Source organism: Bos javanicus, chromosome 4, assembly GCF_032452875.1.
Source record: "Bos javanicus breed banteng chromosome 4, ARS-OSU_banteng_1.0, whole genome shotgun sequence".
Classification (NCBI taxonomy): Eukaryota; Metazoa; Chordata; class Mammalia; order Artiodactyla; family Bovidae; genus Bos; species Bos javanicus.
In genome coordinates this window covers 105,419,780-105,447,609 of record NC_083871.1, presented here as the reverse complement: position 1 = coordinate 105,447,609, position 27,830 = coordinate 105,419,780, and the positions used below count along the sequence as shown (strand labels likewise).

Genomic DNA, 27,830 nt, shown 5'->3' with positions numbered 1-27,830 from the left:
TTCAGGACTAGACTGGAAGCCTTGCAAAAACACACACCTAACCTTATTAGTCCTTGAGTCCTATGGCCTTTAGCATTATGAGTGGTATACTTAGAAGGTTATTCAGTAAGCACCTGGTACATTAATGCACTTATGAATGAATGAATAATCCATTCCAAATGTAGACAGGTATATTGTGAGGAAAAGGAAATGAGACAATTGTGGTATCCGATAACAACAGAAATAAAACTCTCTTAGGAGAGTTTGTGTGTTTTAAAAGTATCATAGACATCATTCTAGTAGTGACCCTTGTCCAATTCAGGTCAAGATTCAAAAACAAGAGCCTAGAAATCAAGGGATACAGAAGCTGCAGAAAGTTCCCAATCACAGAGTCTCAAGGTTGAATAAATGTTAAACATACCAATCAGCTGACGTCTTTTACTCAAATATTTTCAACTATCATATCGCAAAACAGAAACAAAAACTAGCACTTTCAAAACAATCAACACCAAACATCTAACTTTTACATTCACACTTACCTAGTCCTCTATCAAAAAGATTATTTTTCTTATCAGTGAGGCATGCTTTGAATTTCTTAAGAATATTTTATAATAGAAAGAGATGCAAAAGTAGTGAATGAGGAACATGTAAAGTTATGCACGGACCAAATTCAACGTTCTTTAAAAAGAAGTAACTACCACATGGAATACAAAACATAAAACGTTTCTGATTATGAACGAAAACAGAAATTGAGAAACTTGAGCAAATTTTCACAAGAGACAAAAGAATAGCTTGAGCCAAGGGCCCACCTAGGCAGGTAATAAGCAAATGAAACAAACCGATCCTCCCACTTCTACGGCTCCGAATGCTTATTAGAATGAATGGGAAAGGCTAAATGGAAACTCCTCCTTCCCAAATCACCATTTCTGGGGCTTAGACCAACAATAAAAGGCTGAGCTGGTGATACTGTAAACACTCCTTCTTGCAGGACTGCTTTCATTAACAGGCTAGTAAGAAAGGTCAGGTGGAAGTGGATCAGATCTATCTCTGGGAGGCAGGACTCTGGCGAAGTCTCAGGTGGCTGTATTAATCACTTATAACACACCTGTGAGCTCCTCTGAGCTAGCTTAGGAAATAACATTTGCAAAAGTACAATGAGGTATCACCTCACACACAGTCAAATGGCATCATCAAAAAAATCTACAAACAATAAATTCTGGAGAGTGTGTGGAGAGAAGGGAACCCTCTTACACTGTTGGTGGGGATGCAAATTGGTTCAGCCACCATGGAGAACAGTATGGAGGTTCCTTAAAAAACTGAAAACAGAGCTACCATATGATACAGTAATCCCACACCTGGGCATAACATATATTCGAAAAAGATGAAAACTCTAATTTGAAAGGATACATACATGCACCCTAATGTTCACAGCAGCACAAGTTACAATAGCTAAAACCTGGAAGCAACCAAAGTGTCCATCGACAGATGAATGGATAAAGATGTGGTGTGTACACACACACATATGCATGCATACACACACACACACACACACACACACACACACACACACACACAGTGGAATATTACTCAGCCATAAAAAAGAATGAAATATTGTCATCTGCAACAACCTAGAGATCATCACACTAAGTGAAATAAGTCAGAAAGAACGAGAAAAATTTTATATAATATTACTTACATGTGGCATGTAAAAAAAAATTATTTTAAAAACAGAAATAAACTCACAAACATAGAAAATAAACTTACGGCTACCAAAGTGGGGAGGGATAAATTAGGAGTATGGGATTAACAGATACACACTATTATATATAAATTAGATAAACAAAGAAGATTTACCAGTTAATTGTTTTTTTTTTTTTTTTTTGCCAAGCAGCACATGGGATCTTAGTTCCCTGACCAGGGATTGAAACCGAGCCTCCCACATTGGAAGTATGGCATCTTAATCACTGGACGGCCAAGGAAGTCCCAACAAAGATTTACTGTATAGCACAAGGAACTATATTCAATGTATTATAATAATCAATAATGGAAAAGGATCTGAAAAAATATATATGTATATATAACTAAATCATTCTGCTGTACATCTGAACCTAACACAATACTGTAACTCAACTATAATTTAAAAAAAAGAAAAAAATATCTGAACATTTGGGCCTTTATTCACATATTTATGTGATGCCACAGGTACAGACAATCTCGAAGATGAAAGTGAAGACATTTTTTTTCCTTCTAATGTTCCATATAAAAGATTGAAAAACAAGTGTTACCAATACGAAATGTATTATTTATTATATAATTAAGGGTGAGATAGCACCAGAGTCAAATAAAAACTTTCTATACTACAGCAATTTCCAGGTTCCTGCACACACAAAAAATAATTACTCCTTAATGTATTATGTATTAATGCTAAACACAGTTATCTTATTTCCTAAAGCTCTAATGTAGTTTTAAACCAGTACTACATAATGAAATAGCTACATGATAAATTATAAATTATGTGTCAGGGCAAAGCCAAGATGACAAAAATAGTACAATTAAGTAGCGAAAGCGATTTCAGAGTGACTGCTTCCTAGAAGCATGCAGGATTCACCTTGTCAAAGCGGACCATGACTTTAGAAAGATTTTCCTTACTCTCGTCTGCAGATAAAGGTATCATATTTTTCAACAAGAACTTCACCTTTAAAATCACAAATACATTTCCATGTAAAAGTGTAAGCAGAACCTAAAACTGCTTTTAAAAGAAGTGTCATTGTTTAAAAATGCAAATATCTCTTAGATGTAAAAATTCAAAATGACTGATTATAGCTTAAACAATTGCCATATAGATCATCAGAATTGGCAAGTTACTAACTTACTAGGTCTCTAGAGGAATAGGACCTGGAACAGTTACATTAGTTCGGACAGAAGGAGAGGTCCAAGGGTGGAGAGTCAAGTAAAGAACCTTTTGAACTCAGCCTACAGGTCAGTAAGGGCTTCCCCGGTGGGTAAAGAACCCGTCTGCCAATGTAGAAGATGCAGGGATCAACCCAGGGATCAAACCCTGCCAGTGTAGAAGACGCAGGAGACTTGAGTTCGATCCCTGGGTCGGGAAGATCCCTGTAGGAGGAAATGGCAACCCAGTCCAGTATCCACACCTGAAAAATCCCATGGACAGAGGATCCTGGTGGGCTACAGTCCATGGGGTTGCAAAGAGTTGGACACGACAGAGTGACTAACACTACAGGTCTGTAACAACAAGGACAGCAGCTTATATTTCTTTAATTGAATGCTAACTATGAAATGGAAGGAATGCAAAAGACTTTAGAGGCGTTATCTCATTTAATCCTGAAGGATTACATGGTAATTTTTATAAGGTATGTGCCATTATTTTACCATTTTACAGATGCATATAAATTGAGGAGTTAAGAAGCTAAAAAGCAACACCCGCAGCATCACAGAGCAGAAGAGAGGAAACAGACCTGATCCTCCAGACTCAAACTCACATCCAGTTCCCTGCTGGCTTCTCCCAAAAGCCAACAGTGACTATTTAGCTATCTTGGGTATTTTGATTGTGTTCTGTTAGAACCGTTGTTGGTATTTTTGTTTAGTGCTGGTTTAAACAAGAATGAGGGAAGTCCCTGGTGGTCCAGTGGATAAGAATCCACCTTGCAATGCCGGGGAAAGTGAAAGTGAAAGTCGCTCAGTTGTGTCCGACTCTGCGACCCCATGGACGACACAGCCCATGGAATTCTCCAGCCCAGAATACTGAAGTAATGCTGGGGACGCAGGTTCAATCCCTGGTTGGGGAACTAAGATCCCACATGCCACAACTAAGACCCTATGCAGCCAAGCAAATAAATATATATAAGTAAATATTACACAAGAACGGTCATAAGGGCTTATGCTAAGTATGTTTAGGGCAGCAGGAAATGGCTGCAACAAAGGTGGGCAAATATGATTCAATTAGGTAGAGCAATGAAGTCGATTTAGGCAGTCCGTAGTAAGTATCTCAAACTGCTAAATTCAAAAGAAATAAGGCAGGGCTAGTCCTCACATCTGTGAACCCACACTCAGTACCTCCCTAGAAAAGATAAGAGAAACTTATTTCAGAACTCCTGCTTTTCTTTCCAGACAACGTCAAACGTACCACTTAAGAGCCGCTCCCAACTATGCTTTTTCTTGTTCTCATTATCTTAATGCCATTTGACTTTGACCTTACGGAATCCAATCTAATACATATTTATTAATTTTCTGATTCTCAATCAGGGCAAAAAGAATTATTCTGGTCCTCAGAAAGAATAAAAGGTATCACTCTCCCCCTCCCCCACCAATTCTTACTATTTAAAAAATAATAATTTTAGGACTTCCCTGGTGGTAGAGTGGGATGGGAATGTGCCTGCTGATGCAGGGGACACGGGTTCGATCCCTGGTCCAGGAAGACTCCACACGCCGCTGAGCAGCTAAGGCCATGCACCACAGCTACTGGGCCTGAGTGTCGCAACTGCTGAAGCCCATACACCCTTGAGCCTGTGCTCTGCAACAAGAGAAGCCACCACAATGACAAGCCCAAGCACTGCAACAATGAGTAGCCCCTGCTCACTGCAACTAGAGAAAGCCTCCGTGCACAGCAGCAAAGACCCAGCAAAGCCGTAAATAAACAAAAAACAATTGTAATTTTAAATTTTAAATGATTTCTTCTAGAAACTATCAAAAATCCTTTCCAACTGAATGAGTTGTTCCCAACTAATAGTATTAAAGAAAAAGTTTTTTATTTTGCTTACGGTACTTTTTAAAAAATTAAGACTGTAGCCTGCCAGGCTCCTCTGTCCATGGTATTTTCCAGGCAAGAGTACTGGAGTGGGATGCCATTTCCTTCTCTAGACGATCTTCCCAACCCAGGGATCACACCCAGGTCTCCCACATTGCAGGCAGACGCTTTATCCTCTGAGCCACCAGGGAAGCCCAAGTTCACAGTAAAAAAGAGTAGACAATACAGAGTTCTCACATAACCCCCTCCCTGATCCGCCCCCCTATCCCACAACACACAGTCTCCCTCCCTTTCAACATTCTGCACCAGTATCGTACATTTGTTACAATAAATGAACACATGACTATCAACCAAGGTCCCAGCTAGTCCTCACATGTTAATTCTCACAACTGCCTCACATGACCCCTCCAGGACTGTTAGAACAGTGACATAGCAAGGGACCTAAGTCCGCCCTCCTATCTCTAACCACAGTCCCCCACCGCCACGTGTCATTTCCTTAGTCGGGAAGACTGAGCGTCCTCCCGGCTGACCTCCAAGACCTAACTCTACATTCACTGCTTGGGGGAAGAATGTTTCTGACCTCACAAGGCCACAATATTCTTGGCCATCTCTGAACATCTCATATCACGGCAGCAGAAGCTATTCCCAAGGTGACTAGGACCAAGCAGATAAGCCTGATTTGAGTGAGCTAATTCTGCAATAATTATTAAAATTCAATTAGACAAGTTGGCTAAGCATCAGTGAGCTTTACAGTTATATCCCCTTAAACCGTGATTTCTACAATACAATTGAATCTTATGGCTACAAGAGCAATGAACCCAGTGCTTCCAGTTTCACAGACTCCAACCAGCTGCCTGACACCGTGACTCTTTGCCCCTGGAAAAACTGAATTTGTAACAAAGCACAGACTGAACTACCCTTTGCAAGCTGCAGGGTTGAGAAACACAGTTGCCTTCTTCACTTGCGCATTGGGAGGAATAAGTTGATTGCCAAACACCTAAAAAGGAACAAAGAAAAGTTTTCAGTAAGTGTCCTTCTATTGAGTTAGTGAACACATATATTCTTTCATTCCAAAAGAATTTACTTCCGGTGTCTACCCTGAGGAAGCCAAGGTTCTTCCAAGATTTCGTATTGACAACCCCACCATCAGCTCAGTTCAGGTGCTCGGTTGTGTCTGACTCTTTGCGACCCCATGAATCGCAGCAACCCCACCGTAAACAACAATAAAGCTGCATGAATCTAAAAAGAATGACACCAACGAATTTACTTATAAAACAGAAACAGATTCACAGACTCAGAGAAGAAACTTAAGGTTGCCACAGGGGAGGAATGGGGGAAGGGATAGTTAGGGAATTTGGGATCGACATGTACTCATTGTTACAATTAAAATGGATAAGCAACAAAGACCTACTGTAACAGCACAGGGAACTCTGCTCAATGTTATGTGCCAGCCTAAATGGGAGATGGGTTTGGAGGAGATTCAGTTCGGTCACTCAGTCGTGTCCAGCTCTTTGCGACCCCATGGACTGCAGCACACCAGGCTTCCCTGTCCATCACCAACTGCCGGAGCTTGCTCAAACTCATGTCCACTGAGTTGGTGAAGCCATCCAACCATCTCATCCTCTGTTGTCCCCTTCTCTTCCTGCCTTCAATCATTCCCAGAATCAGGGTCTTCTCCAATGAGTCAGCTCTTCATATCAAGTGGCCAAATATTGGGAGTTTCAGCTTCAGCATCAGTCCTTCCAATGAATATTCATGACTGATTTCCTTTAGGATGGACTAGTTGGATCTCCCTGCAGTCCAAGGGACTCTCAAGAGTCTTCTTCAACACCACCTTTGAATCGATGTTCAAAAGCATTGATTCTCCAGTGCTCAGCTTTCTTTATAGGTCAACGCTCACATCCATACATGACAACTGGAAAAACCATAGCTTTGACTAGACAGACCTTTGTTGGCAAAGTAATGTCTCTGCTTTTTAATATGCTGTCTAGATTGGTCACAGTTTTTCTTCCAAGGAGTAAGCATCTTTTAATTTCATGGCTGCACTCACCATCTGCAGTGATTTTGGAGCCCCCAAAAAATAAAGTCTGTCACTGTTTCCATTGTTTCCCCATCTATTTGCCATGAAGTGATGGGACTGCATGCCATGATCTTAGTTTTCTGAACATTGAGTTTTAAGCTAACTTTTTCACTCTCCTCTTTCATTTTCATCAAGGCTCTTTAGTTCTTCTTCACTTTCTGCCATAAGTGTGGTGCCATCTGTGTATCTGAGGTTATTGATATTTCTCCCAGCAATCTTGATTCCAGCTTGTGCTTCATCTAGCCCAGTATTTCACATGATGCACTCTGCATATAAGTTAAATAAGCAGGGTGACAATATACAGCCTTGACGTACTCCTTTCCTGATTTGGAACCAGTCTGTTGTTCTATGTCCAGTTCTAACTGCTGCTTCTTGACCTGCATAAAGATTTCTCAGGAGGCAGGTCAGGTGGTCTGGTATTCCCATCTCTTTAAGAATTTTCCACATTTTGGGGGAGAATAGAAACATGTATATATATAGGGCTGAGTCCCTCTGCTGTTTACCTGAAACTATCACATTTTTAATCAACTATACTACAATACAAAATAAAAAGTTTAAAAAAAGTGGACCGTTACTTAATAAAAGTAAGCTAAATTATAATAAAACACCCACTTCATTCACTTACTACAGGTAAGTAACTTTTCTTTTCTCTGTAAGATATGGCTAGGTTTATTGCAACCAAAAAGGATGCAGTCTGTCACAAAGGAAGTTTGTCTTTAGTTTTCAGAATATAATCATTTTTCCTTTTAAGTGAAATGAAAGTCACTCAGTCGTGTCCAACTCTCTGGGACCCCATGGACGATTCAATCCATGGAATTCTCCAGGTGAGAATACTGGATTGGGTAGCCTTTCCCTTCTCCAGGGGTTCTTCCCAACCATCTAAAGCTTATTAATGAAAAATCTTTGTGTTACCAATTAACCTTCATATCTCTATACGCATAAAAAATAAATCTCATACTCTAGCTGCTTCCTTTCTTTGCAACCCTGAATAACTCAGTAGCATCAACTGGTACAGGAAAAGAAACATAATTAATGTTTACTAAGTGCCTAATATTTGCCACTTCCACACATATTGTTCTTAGTTCTCAGAAACTAAGTAGGAATTAAATATTCCCATGTCTATAGATGAGAAAGCCAAGATTCAGAAAAATTAAGTCAAAGTGTTAATAAATTACAAGTTCAGAATTTATATCCATCTAACTTCAAAACCCAAGCTTCCACTCTATCAGTTCTAAAGAGAAGACAATGGATGAGACAGAGTTCAGACTCACAGATAAGATGCAAGGGGTTACAATGGGGACTAATCACAGCTGCCACTGCTCCATCAGGATGGGAGAAGATAGTCAATAAAAAGAAGCAGAATAGGGAAATCCCTAAGACGGCAAAATTTCAAGTCTTAACTGGTGGGAAGCAGGTCTGGGCCAAGGTAGAATTCAAGTACAGAAGTACAAAGCAAAGAAGAAAAATGAAAGTTATACCAGGTATCTTACTAAGTAACTGGTTCTGACTCTACCACCTCCCTGACAGCCCACTGGAGATCCTTTCTCATTATTGTCTATTACTTGCTCTAAAGACAAAAATAAACCTTTATTGCTGAATACTTCAGAAGGATATACTGTTTCTTTGTAAAAAGTTTCTAGTACTTCATAATTTCTACTGTTTTCACTCTGAGTTAGACCTTAATATAATATTGTAATTTGTTCTTCTTCTATCCATACTATTTTTGGAATTTGGCCAGGAATGAATTAACCAGCCAGATTCCAGATCTATAGTTCTAGATTATTCCTCTTGGTCCTGGGTTTTTAGCCTCTAGAAGCCTTAGCTACTTGCGACTCAAGACTCGGGTTTATAGTAGGTTAAGGAGTCCAAAATCACTGCAGATGGTGACTGCAGCCATGAAATTAAAAGATGCTTACTCCTTGGAAGGAAAGTTATGACAAACCTAGATAGCATATTCAAAAGCTATTACATTACTTTGCCAACAAAGGTCCGTCTGGTCAAGGCTATGGTTTTTCCAGTGGTCATGTATGGATGTGAGAGTTGGACTGTGAAGAAAGCTGAGTGCCGAAGAATTGATGCTTTTGAACCGTGGTGTTGCAGAAGACTCTTGAGAGTCCCTTGGACTGCAAGGAGATCCAACCAGTTTATTCTAAAGGAGATCAGCCCTGGGTGTTTGGAAGGAATGATGCTAAAGCTGAAACTCCAGTACTTTGGCCACCTCATGCAAAGAGCTGACTCATTGTAAAAGACTCTGATGCTGGGAGGGATTGGGGGCAGGAGGAAAAGGGGACAACAGAGGATGAGATGGCTGGATGGCATCACCGACTCGATGGACATGAGTTTGAATGAACTCCGGGAGTTAGTGATGGACAGGGAGGCCTGGCATGCTGCGATTCATGGGGTCGCAAACAGTCGGACACGACTGAGCGACTGAACTAAACTGAACTGAAGGAGTTTACATGAAACTATAATGAGGTGAGTTTATGTGAGCTTTAAAAAAAATATCGTATTTTATTCAAGAATTTAGACTGAAAGGGGACAGACACAGGAAAAGCAACTAGAATGAGTAGACTGTAAGGATGAATTCACTTCCTTTTTTCAGATGAGAGGAGCTAAATGGGTGTTGGGAAGTGGAGAATTAGAACAATGGGAAGAGGGAAACATGCAAGGGAAGAAACAACGGAAGGAACAGGGTCATGAAAAAGTAGGAGGAGAGGGAATTCAGAGCAGAGGTGAAGGTATTAATACTTCGCACAAGAAAGGGAGTGAGTGCCCATATCCACTCTTTGTTCAAGAGCAAAAGGCTTCCCCGTGCATGATTTTCTAGTTGCTAATGCAAAATTAGCTTGGGGTGAAGATCACCTCAAATTTAATACTAAAGTTTATTTGAACAACTCAGAGCCATGAGATGAAACAACAAAGCAATCAAACTCCTAAAACATGGATTTAGAACAGTTAGGGAATCCCGAAAGAGAGAAATTCGTTCATAGTGTCTATTGTCATTGGCATCCATGACAACATTTCAGAATGTTTTCTGCCCCCTACTTCTACTAAATGTATCATGCCTTTGTCACTTTTTAATTTCATGTTTCTTTTTGGTATTTCCGACATCATAAGTTTAAGTGACATAACAAAAAAGCAACCTAACCATGCAAATTCATCTGCAAGTTATAATGTGCATATTTGGAGGGGAGGGAAGAAAAGAAATGTGACCTTAAATTTGAAAGGATGAACAGTTCAACTCTAACTAGAGAGATGAATATTTAAGTGCAATACCTGAGACGGGGAATAACAACGCACAGGGTATGACTCAGCTGGGCTAAAGAGACAGGCTTTAAAGTACGAATCAACAGTTTTAAGAAGATTTGACTTTGAGAGGTAACGACTGCTCTGAACTGATATCCTTGGGGCTTATTCGGCTTAGGCATGAATCTGGCTTTAGCCAGAGCTTCCAGGCCACCTGCAGACATGAACAAATTCCCAGAACGCCAACCAGTCCGGTTCTGTGTTCTTTGGACTAATCCAGAAGTAAACAAGTCTGAAGGGGTGGGCGTTGGAACTGCTTTTCACCAGATGGTTAACTTCCTCGAGTTCTATTCAGAGTTGGCTGGCAGCCTGATTCATCCCGATAGTGAGGGAAAAAATAGCCAAGCTGCACTGATGCAAGGTGCTGGGCAAGTCCCCTGGAACAGCCCAAGACTTCTGCACGGTGGAGATAAGGCGGGTTTTAATTGTTTCATATTAAACGGCATTACCTGAGCTTCTTGACAGGCTGCTCTCCTTAGTAGGTTATCACTATCAAAGTAAACAAAAGAGAAGGAACGTTAGCTTTAATAAGTAGGTTCAGATCCAAATCATCGTTTTTTAAAATAAATATAACTCTTTAAAATAGTCAAGTGAACGTTCCTTAAGACCTGTAACAAATCACGGGCACATCTGAAAGGTACTTTCTCCGAATGAAATCCGTGTTAGGAGTTCCCACACAACAGCAGGCAGAATAATCCCCACTCCCTTTAAGATGCTCACATCCTAATTCCCAGAACCTGAAAAGGTTACCTTATGTGGCAACAGGGTTTCTACAGACATGATTAAGTTAGGGTCTGGAGATGGGAGAGAATTCTGGATGATGTAGGTGGGCCCAATGGAATCGCAGGGGTCCTCAAAAGCAGAGAAACTTCAGCAGCAAATGTGACCAGGAAAGGATGGTCGCAAAGGTGCAGCCTCGCTGGCTTTGGAGATGGAAGGTGGCTTTAAGTCAAGGAGTGTGGGTACCCAGGAAGGAGAGGGGTTCTCTCCGGAGCCTCCAGGAGGAACGCTGTCCTTGCTGACACCTTGATGTTAAGGGAGCCCTGTGTTGGATCTCTACTGCACGAACAACAGTGCTGTGTGCTCAGTCGTGTCTACTCTTTGCGACCCCATGGACTGCAGCCCGCCAGGCTCCTCTGTCCATGGGATTCTCCAGGCAAGATTATTGGAGTGGGTTGCCATTCCCTTCTCCAGGGGATCTTCCCAACCCAGGGATCACACCCCTATCTCCTGCATCTCCTGCACTGGCAGGCAGATTCTCTATCACAGAGCTACCTGGGAAGCCACAAAACTGTAAGATAATAAATTTATGTTGTGTTAAATCTCTAAGTTTGTGGAAATTTGTTAGGGCAGCAACAGAAAAACGAATGCACATACCCTGCGTTTTTCTTATTCAGTAAAATTATTCAGGTCATTTGCCAGAAATAAATTTGATATATAGTTGCTTCTGCTGGTGTTTTCTCTAAATCGCTTATTTTTTATATCACAGTCAGATACACAATTATATCATAAATGGAAAATTCTGGCGTGAGGCAAAATTTTGGCTTGCAAAAACAAAACGTTCTATCAGAATATGTTCATCCATTCAGCATTAAGCTTTCTAATATGTGTTTGGGCCACTTATACCTTAAGACCACTTTAAATGGCTGACTGCCTACCATGTTCCAGAATCTTCTCCTTGTAAGAGTCCATTCTAACACGGGTTGCTGGCATTCATATAGTAACTTCAACCTGGCTAACAACAGTTAAGAAAATGAATACCCAGAAAACATGAGCGGTAAACAATTTAGAGGGAAGAATTAAAATGATTTCGAAAGGGTTATTTTACTTAAATTTCCTGTCTAGACCTTTTTCATAACATCAAAGACCTTGAATTTTGCATCTTTACAGTACAGTAAGTCCCCTACATGCAAACAAGTTCCGTTTTGAGGGTGCATTCCTAAGTCCAGTTTGTCCATAAGTCCAACCAACCTAGGTACCCAACTAACACAATCGACTATATAGCACTGCACTGTAATAGAATTATAATACTTTTCACACAAATAACACATACTAATTAAAATTAAACTTTTGCTTTTCGCTATAGTTGCAGTCAAAGGCTATGGCATTTTCTTCCATAGCCAGGCTGCAGGACAAGCCCAATTTCACAGAGCCATCAGCTTCCAGGAGAAAGCACTCCCTAAGAGGAAGTATCTCTGCTGCCCACCTGAAACCTAAGGGCAGCGACAGTGTCCCATTAGAATGACACTAGTAGCTCAAACCCAGATGGCTCAGTTGGTAAGAAGCCACCTGCAATGCAGGAGACCCCGGTTCTGCCCCTGGGTTGGGAAGAGCCCCTGGAGAAGGGAAAGGCTACCCACTCCAGTATTCTGGCCTGGAGAATTCCATGGACTGTATAGTCCATGGGGTCACAAAGAGTCGGACACGACTGAGTGACTTTCACTTTCAGTACCTGAAAAGCGCATCCGGTTCTACAACAAACCCCACGAGGCGCCGTTAAAGCCAGGCTCAGCCCTCTTGCTCGAGCGATACTGCTCCCGACTAGCCCGCGGCAAAGGGAGTCCAAGCTCATCTCCCTCCCCCACCCAAGAGTCAAAAATGCTTGGCTCTTTCCAAGCCTCTCCATCAACTGCTCTCAGTGAATTATTCTAAAGTCAACAGAACATGCATGCAAGATGAGGCAGATTCAGAGTACAATCTAGTAAAATATTTAAAAATAGTTAAGTGTCAATAACCCTTTGTAATAACCCTTCAGACTCATGCCCTTCTGTACAATGATGAGGCAAAATACAGGCCCTCTGTATCCGTTGGATCATAAAATAAAACGGTTCCTTGTAGTCACCTGAGCATTCTCAGCGGATTTAACCCTCAGTCTAGTTTCCAGACTGCCCAAGTTTCTGCTGCCAGTCTCAGGGGACTGGCTTCCTCCTCCTCCTTGCCTCAATGTGTTTTTCCTAGTAGACAGAATGACCTGTGCCTCGTCTCATCCTACAGAGACGTCCTGCGGATTACTCCGTACAAACACATGCTTCTGTAAAAGCTGAGTGCCTATCTCTATGTATCTGTCCGTCTCCCCCAGCCAGCTCCTCCTCCTACTAGGGACAGGCCTCTGAAGGCACCAGGCCCCTCTGGGTCATTAGCAGACACCACCTCCCTTACTGCATTTCAGCCACGCTGAAATGGACCCAGCTGAAAAGGGAAGACCCCCAAACAGATACAGGAATATGGGTAGCATCTTGGATCATTTTTTCTCCATTTCTTTTTTTTTTTGCTAGAAGTAAAATTCTGATGGTTAACTTGTGATGAAGTGTATTATTAAAGATCTCAGCTCTCTTGAGCTTACTAATAACTACTTGATGTATCAGCATGCTATTGAAAGTCAAAAGGTATTTAGATAGTTAACATCCTGGATGTTAAATGGAATATGCACGCTGCCAATGCCACCTGTGAGAAAGACAGAATATGTACCAATTTAGACATTACAAAAGAAATCCTCATTATAATCACACCTAGGTTTTTAAATATCAAAAAACGGTATCAACTATCTTGATCACGTTCTCTGAACCAAGCTGTATCTAAAACTCAAACTTATCCTCAAAAGAAAAGATATTTCTCCTATTGACATATTCTGAAGGTCTACAGCAAGTTTTGAAAACTATTTCAAAAAAGAAATTTCAAGTATGTTCTCCATAATGGCAGCATCGCTGCAATAAAAAAGAAAATAACTTAAAATCCACACAGCAACTACTGTGCACCAGATACTATATGGCTGTTGTTTTCATAAACCTTTAGTCTTTGTAACAACCTTGCAGGGCTTCCCTGAGGGGCTCAGTCGGTGAAGAATCCACCTGCAATGCAGGAGACCTGGATTCGATCCCGGGGTTGGGAAGATCCCCTGGAGGAGGGCATGGCAACTCATATCCAGTATTCTGACCTGGAGAATCCCCAAGGACAGAGGAGCCTGACAGGCTGCACTCCACAGGGTGGCAAAGAGTCAGACACAACTGAGGGACCAAGCACACAACCACCTTGCAGGGCAGGTGGCATATTCCCATCTTACAGATGAGGAAGCCCAGGCGCAAAGAAAGGAACTGACTTGCCCAAGACAACGTGTTGCTAAGTGGGAGAGCGGGCTTTCAAATGCCTTAATGCTGCTACTTCTTAATTCCAGACCATACTGAATGGGCAGTACTTCTTTGGATTCATACTTTACAGCACATTTATTAAGCTATCACATCACTTCCTAGTCCCAGCTAACATAACTCTTAGAATTTATATTCATACAGTTTTTTTTAATAGATATAAATTCAAGTGCAATAAAGCTCCCAAAAGGAACTGGTGAAACTGATTTAACACAAAGCGCCAGGTACAGCACCATGAACAAGACTTGGTCCTGACCTGAAGAAGCTTGGGATCCAGGAGCAAAGAACAGCACTTGGTAAATATCAGTGATATAGTAAAAGATATGTTTCTTGATAGATAACATGCCAGGCATGATATACAGGTGAATAACAACAGTCCCCATCCTCGTGAAGTCTACAGTTTGAGGAGGGAAGAAAGACAATTTGTTAGGCAATCATCAAATGATATGACTTATATCATTTACTCCATAAAGTGATATGACTTATATCATTTACTCCATAAAATGATATGACTTATATTTTTACTCCATAAAAGGAGTGTCTAGTAGAGGTATCTAACCTTGTCTTGAGGGAATTAGAGAAGACTTTTACATGGATAGTGAAGTTGAGATCTAGGAGAGAAACAGAAAGTAGCCAGGCAAAAACAGGGAGGAGAATGCAGGCAAAGGAAAGAGCATGGGGAAAGCCGGCAAGTGCCAGGTCCCAGCCGAGGCCCGGACTGGAAGCAGCTCAGGACGGCTGCAGCGGCACACCAGGAGGGCCAGGACAGGGGCCTCCAAGAGCCTTTTCTAACCTATTTAAGGAATGTGGGCTTCACCCTAAGGGCCATAAGAAGCCACTGCAGGGTTTTAACAAGGGAACTGACATGACCAGGTTGACAGGGTGGAAGGATCATTCTGGCTGCAGTGTCAAGAGGGCAAGGGTCAAAGATAAGCCTGAATCCAGGGAGACCAGGGAGGATTCTTCAAGAACGCAGGTCAGCGAGGAAAAGGACTAGAACTGGGTAGGTGGTAGTGGGGATGGAGAGAACACAGGTTCAGCAGAGGTTGAGGAGTGAACTTAAGTGCTGGTTCATGGGTAGGGAGGGTCAAAGACCCCTTTACCTTCCAGTGGAAGGTGTCACATTCACAGAGATGGAAGGCAACATGGAGGACTAGTTGAGGAGAGAGGAAGCTATGCCTGGTCTGGATAGGTCGATCTGGGACAACGGTGAGAGACCAGGTGGGAGGATCCAGGGGACAGCTAGAAATACACATCTGGAATTCCAGACAGAGTTCTTGACTAAAGATGAACACGGCTGGACATCCCTGGGGCTCTGCTGCTGCTGCTAAATCACTTCAGTCGTGTCCGACTCTGTGCAAGCCCAGAGACAGCAGCCCACCAGGCTCCCCTGTCCCTGGGATTCTCCAGGCAAGAACACTGGAGTGGGTTGCCATTTCCTTCTCCAATGTATGCATGCACGCTAAGTCGCTTCAGTCATGTCTGACTCTGTGTGACCCCATGGACAGCAGCCCACCAGGCTCTTCCATCCACAGGATTCTCTAGGCAAGAATACTGGAGTGGGTTGCCATTTCCTTCTCCACCCTGAGGGTCTAGTTATTAAGAATCTGCCTGCCAATGCAGGGGGGGTGGGTTTGATCCCTGGTCTGGGAAGATCCCACATGCTGTGACAAGCCCATGTGCCACACTTACTGAGCCTGTGCGCCCTAGAGTCTGTGCTGCACAACAATTGAAGCCACCGTAACAAGAAGCCCTCGCACGGCAACTAGAGAGCAGCCCCTGCTCCCACAGCTAGAGAAGACTGTGAACAGTAACAAAGACCTCCTCCCCCCAAAAAAAGATACACACATGGTAACAGGAGGGATGAGAGGGGAGAAGTTCATCCCCATGAGCAGGTGAAAGCGGAAGCAGGAAGAGAGCGCCTGCACGTCAGGACCCTGGACAGAGAACAGCAGGTGACCCAGGGAAGCGGACACCGTACCTCATCTCAAAGCCAAAGGAAAAACGTGGTGGATAGGGCGTGTATCCCCATCATGCTCTCAATGTTGCCCCTACTCTTGGCAAACAGCATGCTTTGTTATTCCTAAAAGACACCAAGAACTTCACTTTTCCCCTCCAGGGATGTGATCATTTCCTTTCCTCTCCCTTTAGAAAAAAAAAAAATTGAAGACCAAACACCACCACCCAAGTCCTTACCCTACCACACACAAAGCAGCTTGTCTTATCTTTCTTCTTTGATGCTAGTGGTCCTGAAGTCATGGATAATTCACCATTTTCTTTCCCACAGCATAGAGCACAGACTTCTACACACAATCTAAGATACTCAATAAATAACTGTTTAATAAATAAGTGGCAAATGTTTGAACAGCAGAGATTGACTCATTGTGCTCAGGCAGACTTTGTTCTGGAGGAGACACTGAAAGTTATTTTCTGTAGGAGAATCTGGTGTTCTTGAAGGGGAAGCTCTTTCAGGGTCATGCTCACCAAATGGCAAGAGGAGGGCTCACTGTGGGGCAGGACAGGAGAGAAGGGGAAACTCCAGTCATAAGAGTGAAAAAAATGAAGTGAAAGTCGCTCAGTCGTGTCCAACTCTCTTCGATCCCATGGACCATACAGTCATATATAGTCAATACAGACATACTGCGCTCAACATGCCAGTAAATTTGGAAAACTCAGGAGTGGCCATAGGGCTGGAAAAGGTCAGTTTTCATTCCAATTCCAAAGAAAGGCAATGCCAAAGTGTGCTCAAACTACCACACAATTGTACTCATTTCACAAGCTGGAAAAGTAATGCTCAAAATTCTCCAAGCCAGGCTTCAACAGTACGTGAACCATGAACTTCCAGATGTTCAAGCTGGGTTTAGAAAAGGCAGAGGAACCAGAGATCAAATTGCCAACGTCCAGTGGATCATCAAAAAAGCAAGAGTTTCAGAAAAACATCTACTTCTGCTTTATTGACTATGCCAAAGCCTTTGACTATGTGGATCACAACAAACTGTGGAAAATTCTTCAAGAGATGGGAATACCAGACCACCTGACCTGCCTCCTGAGAAATCTGTATGCAGGTCAGGAAGCAACAGTTGGAACCAAACATGGAACGACAGACTGGTTCCAAATCAGGAAAGGAGTACGTCAAGGCTGTATATTGTCACCCTGCTTATTTAACTTACATGCAAAGTACATCATGAGAAATGCTGGGCTAGATAAAGCACAAGCTGGAAACAAGATTGCCAGGAGAAATATCAATAACTTCAAATATGCAGATGACACCACCTTTACGGCAGAAAGCGAAGAAGAACTACAGAGTCTCTTGATGAAAGTGAAAGAGAAGAGTGAAAAAGTTGGCTTAAAACTCAGCATCCAGAAAACTAAGATCATGGCATCCAGTCCCATCACTTCACGGCAAATAGATGGGAAAACAATGAAAACACTGGCTGAGTTTATTTTTTTGGGCTCCAAGATCACTGCAGATGGTGACTGCAGCCATGAAATTAAAAGACACTTGCTCCTTGGAAGAAAAGTTATGACCAACCTAGACAGCATATTGAGAGAAGGCAATGGCACCCCACTCCAGTACTCTTGCCTGGAAAATTCCATGGATGGAGGAGTCTGGTAGGCTGTGGTCCATGGGGTCGCTAAAGTTGGACACGACTGAGCAACTTCACTTTCACGCATTGGAGAAGGAAATGCCAACCCACTCCAGTGTTCTTGCCTGGAGAGTCCCAGGGGTGGGGGAGCCTGGTGGGCTGCCGTCTAAATCACTTCAGTCGTGTCTGACTCTGTGCGACCCCATAGACGGCAGCCCACCAGGCTGCCCCATCCCTGGGATTCTCCAGGCAAGAACACTGGAGTGGGTTGCCATTTCCTTCTCCAATGCGTGAAAGTGAAGTTGCTCAGTCGTGTCCAACTCTTAGCGACCCCATGGACCACAGCCTACCAGACTCCTCCATCCATGGAATTTTCCAGGCAAGAGTACTGGAGTGGGGTGCCATTGCCTTCTCCATAGCAGCAGCAGACAGCATATTAAAAAGTAGAGACATTACTTTGCCAACAAAGGTCCGTCTAGTCAAAGCTATGGTTTTTTCCAGTAGTCATGTATGGATGTGAGAGTTGGACTATAAAGAAAGCTGAGTGCCAAAGAGTTGATGCTTTTGAACTGTGGTGTTGGAAAAGACTGTTGAGAGTCCCTTGGACTGCAAAGAGATCCAACCAGTCCATCCTAAAGGAAATCAGTCCTGAACATTCATTGGAAGGACTGATGCTGATGCTGAAGTTGAAACTTCAATACTCTGGCAACCTGATGTGAAGAACTGACTCTTTTGAAAAGACCCTGACGCTGGGGAAGATTGAAGGTGGGAGGAGAAGGGAACAACAGAGGATGAGATGGTTGGATGGCATCACCGACTCGATGGACATGAGTTTGCGTGAACTCCGGGAGCTGGTGACGGACAGGGAATCCTGCCGTGCTGCAGTCCATAGGGTCACAAAGAGTCAGACACAACTAAGCAACTGAACTGGACTACACAGTCCATGGAATTCTCCAGGGCAGAATACTGGAGTGAGTAGCTGTTCCCTGCTCAGGGGCTCTTCCCAACCCAGGGATGGAACCCAGGTCTCCCACATTGCAGGTGGATTCTTTACCAGCTGAGCTACCAAGGAAGTTCAAGAATACTGGAGTGGGGAGACTTGACTGGATCAAGAAGACCCATGGGGGTGGGTGTGTGGCGTGTGTGTGTTTGTGGGAGAGGGTCATGAAGCTAGAGCCCTCTAGAAAGGCTAAGTCAGGAACTCAGAAACTCCAGAATGCTAATGGGTCAAGTATCTGAATGTGAACCAAAGACATAGCTAACAGGAAAAAAAACAAATACTGCATATAAATTGCAAGCCCACACTCCATCCACTACAGCATGCTGTCCCCTGAGAGCACTGAAGTTTAACACAATTTAAAAGAGGTGCTGCAAAATGTAGTCATATCAAAAAGGGTCCCTGAAGATCTGCTCAGTACTAAAATGTGGGTTCTTATACAGAAAGAAATTAGAAGCTTCTGGATTAGAAAATGAAGAAAAAAATCTGCTGATGTCACCCTGCCTGAGGCTTTAAAAGAATTTGAACATGCCTGCTACTGCAGGAAATGGGATGCTCTCAATTTATTCTGAGCCATAAATGTTTTATTTATTACTTTAGGACTGCAAAATAAGATAAGCTGTTACTTCACTAACAACTCTACATGGAGAGAAAAATTACATTGATCCATCCTACTCCCCCCCCTTCAAAATACTTCCCACTATAGTCTAGAGGCAAACTGTACAGCAATTTCTACCACCAGCTTTCCTCTTGAGGCATGCAAACAGAGTTTCTGCTTTATACAAAACTGATTTCAAGTTCAAGCCCCTACTCTGTGACCCCAAGGACTATAGTCCGCCAGGCTCCTCTGTCCATGAAATTTTCCAGGAAAGAATACTGCAGTGGGTTGCTGTTTCCTGCTCTAGAGGATCTTCCCAACCCATGGATTGAACCCTTGTCATCCAAGCCCAAATTCCATTTCCTGACAACTGACATTTTTAAGGTCGGGCGAGTCCTTAGAAATTATCTAGTCCAATACTTTTCAACCTCTCCCAACACAGCCTGATCCCCGTCAATCAAATGACATGGCATTCCATTAGTAACCAAGTTTACTACAGCAGTGATCCTCTTCTGGGAAAAGAGACACACACCTACCACACCACGTGCACACACACACACACACACACACACACACACACAGAACATATATAATTCCAATCCCTAAACCCCACGAGATTGTGAAGGTTCACTTCAACAGGGACTCCTTCAACAGTGCCATCTCCTTCGAGCTCCTGAAAAATAACCAACTCATCTAGTCTGAGAAACTTCTGGTCTGGGGATCTGCCCACTGTCAGACAGAAGTTACTCAAAAACGTAGTACTAGAACTTAAGCCTTCTCATTCTCAACAATGGTGATTCTTCTCTCGACACTCTGCTTCTGCTCTGTTCTCTAAGGCCAAGCCCAAATAACACAAAAAGCAGTCAATACAGCTCCATCCACTGTCTAACTACACACAGGTCTATGCTACCACTATGGTCACCTCAATTCACAATGCATCGCTACAGTGATTACTTTATGTCCTGCAAACCGGCTTAGGAAAAAGCCCAACTAAACCTAACTCCACTCTTTATTCATTAAGTCAAGAACACTTATTAGTCAGACAAAGACCCAATCTCTCTGCTCAGTGGGAAGGCCCTGTCTATAGTGATGGCCAGCGGCTACATGAAGCTCTGGGTAAACTAGGGCTTATTCTTTCTTACTCTCTGAAATACAGAACTCCAAAGCCAACTTCCTCCAAGCTTACTCATTCCTGGTCGTTTCAGTCTATACTCATGTGTACTTCCCTGGTGGCTCAGCTGGTTAAGAATCCACCTGCAATGCAGGAGACCCAGGTTCAATTCCTGGGCTGGGAAGATCCCCTGGAGAAGGGATAGGCTACCCATTCCAGTGTTCTTGGGCTTCCCTGGTGGCTCACATGGTAAAGAATCTTCCTGCAATGTGGGAGATTTGAGTGCGATCCCTGGGTTGGGAAGATCCCCCAGAGAAGGGAATGGCTACCCAGTCCAGTATTCTTGCCTAGAGAATTCCATGAACAGAGAAGCCTGGTGGGCTACAGCCCACGGGTTGCCAAGAGTCGGAGACAACTGAGTGACTTGCACTTTCATTGTGTACTTAAGTGGACCTCTTGTAATATTTCAAGTAGCTTATTTCTCAGGTTTACTCTATAGAACATTTCCTCTCTAATTCAGGATGGGAAATGACTTAATGAAAAACAGCATCCCCTGAGGGCTCCGCTCACATAATAAATGAATCATTTGGGTCTGTTCTGTAGAAATTTCCATTGACCAGAGAGATAGAAATGTGTTCTGCAGGTTATTCCTTCATTCTACTGACCAAGAGAAATGGACATGGAGGAAGCCTAAATCTTCTTTTCTCATCTTAGAACATGAAAGTATTCTATTTTCACCCTCTTATTTGAGCCTCGGCTTTCCATAAAATACCAACTGTTCCAACTCCGCTGTCCAAACATTCACAGAGGCTGAGGTCTGAGGACCACCTCCAGCTGGCTGCTAGGTTATGCTCAAGTGTGGACTTTGGCTGCCACTAAAGGGATTCTTTGAGCTGCTACCTCTAGTCACTTTTTTTGGATGATTTCTACCCCTACCTAATTCTCACAAATACTCTGACTTTCTCTTGTGGTTCATTTACTTCTTTTGCTTTCTGTTCTTTTTCCATTCATCCACTTCCACCCAACATGCCAACTTAAACATTCTGTGCCACAGAGTCTCCTTCACACACGTATAATATTAACTTTAGTTGGCAACCAAAATACTAGTTTTTTCTGTTCTATCAACCATTACATATTTATGGATATAATTACAAACACACACACACATGGAGTGTCAACTATGTACAAGGTACTCTCACCTATCTGCACAGAAAGAGAAAACACAGAAAACGGATGACATGGAAATTATGACAGGTATTCAGGGAGAAGGCCTTTCCTGGTGGCTCAGTGGTCAAGAGTCCACCTGCCAACACAGGAAACATGGGTTCGATCTCTAGACTGGGAAGATCCCCTGGAGGAGGAAATGGCAACCCACTCCAGTATGCTTGCTCAGGAAATCCCATGGACAAAGGAGCTGGGCAGGCTACAGTCCATGGGGTCACAAAGAGTCGGATACGACGTAGCGACTAAACAACAACATTTAGGAAGAAAGCAGAGGAAGGAAGAATTCCTTTCTATCTCCCTCACCTCCCTCAATGACGTATACTATGTAAGTCACACACAGAAAGTGGTTATTTACTTTGGGCTCCAGGATTCAGGACAGATCTGGAAAATTTCTGACCTGTAAACACACAACCTCGCAGCTACTGTCGTCAGTATTTGTGCTGCTCCACGACAGGCAGTATTTGAGCTGCCAGTGACCACCTGGAGAGGGGTCCATTTTAGCATCACCTATACTAAGATCATGGCATCTGGTCCCATCACTTCATGGGAAATAGATGGAGAAACAGTGGAAACCGTGTCAGACTTTATTTTTGGGGCTCCAAAATCACTGCAGATGGTGACTGCAGCCATGAAATTAAAAGACGCTTATTCCTTGGAAGGAAAGTTATGACCAACCTAGATAGCATATTCAAAAGCAGAGACATTACTTTGCCAACAAAGGTCCGTCTAGTCAAGGCTATGGTTTTTCCTGTGGTCATGTATGGATGTGAGAGTTGGACTGTGAAGAAGGCTGAGCACTGAAGAATTGATGCTTTTGGACTGTGGTGTTGGAGAAGACTCTTGAGAGTCCCCTGGACTGCAAGGAGATCCAACCAGTCCATTCTGAAGGAGATCAGCCCTGGGATTTCTTTGGAAGGAATGATGCTGAAGCTGAAACTCCAGTACTTTGGCCACCTCATGTGAAGAGTTGACTCATTGGAAAAGACTCATGCTGGGAGGGATTGGGGGCAGGAGGAGAAGGGGACGACAGAGGATGAGATGGTTGGATGGCATCACTGACTCGATGGACGTGAGTTTGAGTGAACTCCGGGAGTTGGTGATGGACAGGAAGGCCTGGCGTGCTGCGATTCATGGGGTTGCAAAGAGTCGGACACGACTGAGCGACTGAACTGAACTGATGATTATTCTCTCTGCAGTGCTTGGAGCAGCTGAAACCACTGATATAAATATCCCTAAAAATTATGTAAAATTAAAACCAAATATAACATAAATATATATCTCTGCCATTCCAGCTCAGTGCCCCCGCCCCATCCCACTCCACCTTCTACCAGTAAACATACAGAAAATACATGGAAAGGAGGTAAAATAAACAACATAGACTTTTTTTTTAAGAGACCTGTTTCCTAAATAATATGACAAGAGTTAAAAGGAACGGGGAAATAATTAAACTTCATTGCACTGAAAAAAAAAAGTCCCCCTGTTCTCTATCAAATATAGGCCAAAAGGCATGTTATTTAATCGCCCATAAATGAACTTCTTTAAACAGCACCTACTGATACCTCAAATTTCAGCATCAGATTGTGCTCAGAGAAAGGGAGAGAGAGAGGAACTTTCAAATGGCTAAAAGGCAAAACAAACTGCTTCCTTCAAACTGCAACAAAATCTGGAATGAGGAAAAGTCATGAGGGAGAAGAGCCTCGTTACCTTCTACTGCTGCTCAACCAGCCAGGCTCTGGACCACTGACTGCAAAGTCAGAGGCTAATCTGAATGGATGTCCAAGTAAAACCTCTGCTTTGTCAGAAATCCCAGAGATACTGAGAAATAAAGCACAAGGCATTATTGGACCCATAAACTGTACCAAAAGAAATAGCATGGGTCTAGCCAAGTGTGGCTCCTGCATCATTTCCCCCTGGAATCTGACATTCCTTCCTGGACATCCCGTCAAGGTCTCAAACTCAATACATCTAAAAAGGAATATAAATATATAACACAGCCTCCTTAAACCAATTCTCCCAGGTGACCTTCCTCTTTCTGTATCACCAATTATCCTAGTTGTGGTTCAGTCGCTCAGCTGTGCCTGACTCTTTGTGACCCCATGGATTGCGGCACACCAGGCTTCCCTGTCCTTTACAATCTCCTGGAGCTTGCGCAAACTCATGTCAATTATTCTAGGCTTGAAGCTGAAAAAGATTTCTCCTAACTTCCTCTCCTTTAACCAAACAACCAACCATCTAGTAATTATTAGTTAGCATTTATCAAAGTGCAGCACGTGACATGCATCACACCATTTTTTTCTTTTTTTTTTTTTAATTCCTTTTGGCCGTGCCACGGGGCATTTGCGATCTTGATTCCCTAACCAGGGATCGAACCCACATCCCCTGCGTTGGAAGGGCGGAGTCTTAACCACTGGACTGCCAAAATCTCTGCACCATCTCATTGAATCCTTACAGGTAACCTGCTAAACAGACCTCACTGTCCCCATTCACCAATAAAGAAAAGGAGGCTCAGAAGTTAAGCAACTTGACGTGACCAGTAAGAAGCGAAACCCAGACCAAACAGAAGTCTGCTGGCATGGCACCCACACCCACACTCAGTCATTGCTCACAGTGCCACAACTTCGTATTTGCCCTTTTATGTTCCCCTCCTGACACCAGCACTCTGGCCTCTGCTCTCTTCTATGTGAAGTACTGAAACACTGCCCCCGCCCCGCCACCTCCACAGTCTACACGTTTCTCTCCCTCCTAGGCACCAGAATTCAACTTCCTAAACGCCTCTTTGTTCCAGACATCCTCCTCTCCTTGAGCTCCAAATACTATACACTGCCTAGAGTCAAAGCCTTCCACCATCTGGCTTTCCCCTTGTTCTACAGGAAAAAAAAAAAAAACTCTATAGTGAAGTCAAATTCTTTGCCAGTCTCCAAGAACACACCACACACTTTCGTTTCCTGCCTGTGCTCAGGTCATGAATCTCACCCAGAACATCATTCCATCCATTCTGCAAGGCCCCACTTGAGACATCTTTGCTACAACACTGTCTCTGATGAGGAAAGAAGAGAAGAAGAGTAGCAATGCCTCTGATGGAGAGCCTGCTTTGTGCCAAGCCTAAGAAAACCTGTGTGATGCCCAGTGAGATGGATCAACCATGATCCATCTTTGCTTACAGGCCAAAGAAATGAGGTACCTTATCCAGGGCCACCGATGGGTAAGTGTAAGCCAACATTCAGATCCATCCAGCTGCCCCCCTCTTCACCATGTTACTCCAAGGAACGCTCAGAAGAGATTTCTCAGCCTTCTAACGGATGGGTCAGCCTGATCACATCTGAACCCACTGATCAATTTAACATCGCCCAAAGCAGGACAATCAGACACCACGTACTTCCTGATGTGATACACTAAGATCCAGAACACGTCTGTGAAGCGCTCTCGCCACAACAACTAACCCTGACTGGAATCACACCCTCCAAACAGCGCTCCTCAGACTTCACTGCGCAGGCAGGGCCCCTGGGGATCTGGCTAAAAATGCGGGTTCTGACTCAGCAGGTCTGGGCTGGACCCTGGCGTTCTGCATTTGTAAAAGCTCCCAGGAGTGACTCGTTCCACTGGACCGCAGCTCATGCTTTGAAGAGCAAAGATCTAGAAGTCGGAACTGGGGACTTCCCTGGCAGTCTCGTGGTTAAGATGTCGCTTTCCAAAGCAGGGGGCGCAGGTTCGACCCCTGGTTGGGGAGCTAACATCCCATATACCTTGCAGCCACAAAACCAAAACAAAAAAAGAGAAGTAATATGGTGAAAAATTCAATAAAGACTTAAAAAAAAAAAAAAAAAGCAGCAGCAGGGAACTAATCACCAGTGTACAAGACACAGGCGAGACAAAGGAACAAGAGCTGGGCCTGGAACAAAGGGAGGGAGGAACCACTTGGCTCAGGTGCAAAATTTAAGGGAACACCACAAAACACAGGAATGGAGATAAACACTTTAATACATCATGCTTAAAAAATCAAAATGAGCCTGAAAGATCCATGATGAACACAATATCAGAGTTTTAAATACAGACTCCGTATTACTGATTCTTCTTTTTGCCTCAGGCTCCAATATGACTGTGCCCGCCACTGAACCATGTAAGTCAACTGTCAAATCTAGAGGATGAAAAATTCTACAGGGCAAATGCAGACAGGCCTGGTTTCTAAAACAAATAAATGCTATGAGAGGAGGAGGGAGTGAGAGTTTATGAGGCTTAAAAGATAAGACATCAAGTGCACTGTGTGGAACTTGTTTTGATATTGATTTGAACAAAACCATAAAAGCAGAAATTGGCATCAACAGGCAAAATGTAAACACAGACTGAATATTAGATGACATAAAGGATTTGGGGCGGGGTCGGGGGGCCGCCCATGGGAGCTCAGTGGTAAAGAAACTGCCTGCCAATGTGGGAGACATGGGTTCGATCCCTGGGTTGGGATGATCCCCTGGAGGAGGGAATAGCAGCCCACTCCAGTGTTCTTCCCTGGGAAATCCCATGGACAGGGGAGCCTGGCAGGCTACAGGCTGTGGGGTCACAGAGAGTCAGATACAACTTAGTGATTAAACAGAAGCAACAGTACAGAATTCTTAATTTTGTTCAGTTCAGTTCACTCAGTTGTGTTCGACTCTGTGACCCCATGAATCGCAGCATGCCAGGCTTCCCTGTCCATCATCAATTCCCGAAGTCTACCCAAACCCTTGTCCATCGAGTCGGTGATGCCATCCAGCCATCTCCTCCTCTGTCATCACCTTCTCCTCCGGCCTCCAATCCCTCCCAGCATTAGGGTCTTTTCCAATGAGTCAACTCTTCGCATGAGGTGGCCAAAGTACTGGAGTTTCAGCTTCAACATCAGTCCTTCCAATGAACACCCAGGTCTGATCTCCTTTAGGATGGACTCGTTGGATCTCCTTGCAGTTCAAGGGACTCTCAAGAGTCTTCTCCAACACCACAGTTCAAAAGCATCAATTCTTCGGCGCTCAGTTTTCTTCACAGTCCAACTCTCACATCCGTACATGACCACTGGAAAACCATAGCCTTGACTAGACGGACCTTTGTTGGCAAAGTAATGTTTCTGCTTTTGAATATGCTATCTAGGTTGGTCATAACTTTCCTTCCAAGGAGTAAACATCTTTTAATTTCATGGCTGCAGTCACCATCTGCAGTGATTTTGGAGCCCCAAAAATAAAGTCTGACACTGTTTCCCCATCTATTTGCCATGAAGTGATGGGACCAGATGCCATGATCTTGGTTTTCTAAATGTTGAGCTTTAAGCCAACTTTTTTACTCTCCTCCTTCACTTTCATCAAGAGGCTTTTTAGTTCCTCTTCATTTTCTGCCATAAGGGGGTGTCATCTGCATATCTGAGGTTACTGATATTTCTCCCGGCAATCTTGATTCCAGCTTGTGCTTCTTCCAGCCCAGCGTTTCTCATGATGTACTTAATTTTGTTAGGCCCATGTTAATGGTGTTGTGATTTTTTAAAATTCTTTAATTATTAAAAATAACATACTAATGTATTTATGGGTATAGCTACAAGATATATCTGGAATTTACTTAAAAATATTCCAGGAAAAAAAAAAAAACAGGAAGAGACAAAGGAAATGAGATTAATAAAATGCTGATATTTGTTGAAGCTGAATGCTGATATATGGAGATTCATCATACTATTTGTATTTTTATATGTTTTAAATTTCCATAATAAAAAAAATGTTCACGTAATCCTTTTTTCCCTTAGGCACCCCTAACACTGACTTTGTAGAACTCGAACAAGACGCAGCACACAGTACCTTATTCTTCCAAAATAAAAGGTGCTGCTCTTTTTGATGTGAGCCAGAAACTGCGATGATCTCATTTAAGGTCATAATAATGTTGTGAGATACTGTGAGGATACGGAAAAGTGAAGTTCAGCAAGCCTGAAGAATTTGCCCAAAGTCACACATCAGGAAGTGACAAAGGCAAGGGCTCGAACCTAAACCCAGCTGACTCAGAGGGAAGCTCGATTTGAAGCATGACATTCTATC

The 27,830-nt window shown here is 43.2% G+C and overlaps 1 protein-coding gene across 3 annotated transcripts in view; it reads right to left on the bottom strand.

The window, feature by feature from the left end:
- AGK (acylglycerol kinase) overlaps window positions 1-27,830 on the bottom strand; it is a 100,795-nt gene that overhangs the window by 55,781 nt on the left and 17,184 nt on the right. For 2 of the 3 annotated variants that reach the window (XM_061414940.1, XM_061414941.1), the window contains exons 3-4: window positions 10,580-10,619; window positions 5,662-5,741 (exon numbers count right to left, since the gene is read on the bottom strand). The exons of the other annotated variant lie outside the window; for it this stretch is intronic. In XM_061414940.1, coding sequence (XP_061270924.1) covers window positions 5,662-5,741; window positions 10,580-10,619 — 120 coding nt within the window. The remainder of the gene's footprint in view (window positions 1-5,661; window positions 5,742-10,579; window positions 10,620-27,830) is intronic. 3 annotated transcript variants of the gene reach the window in all.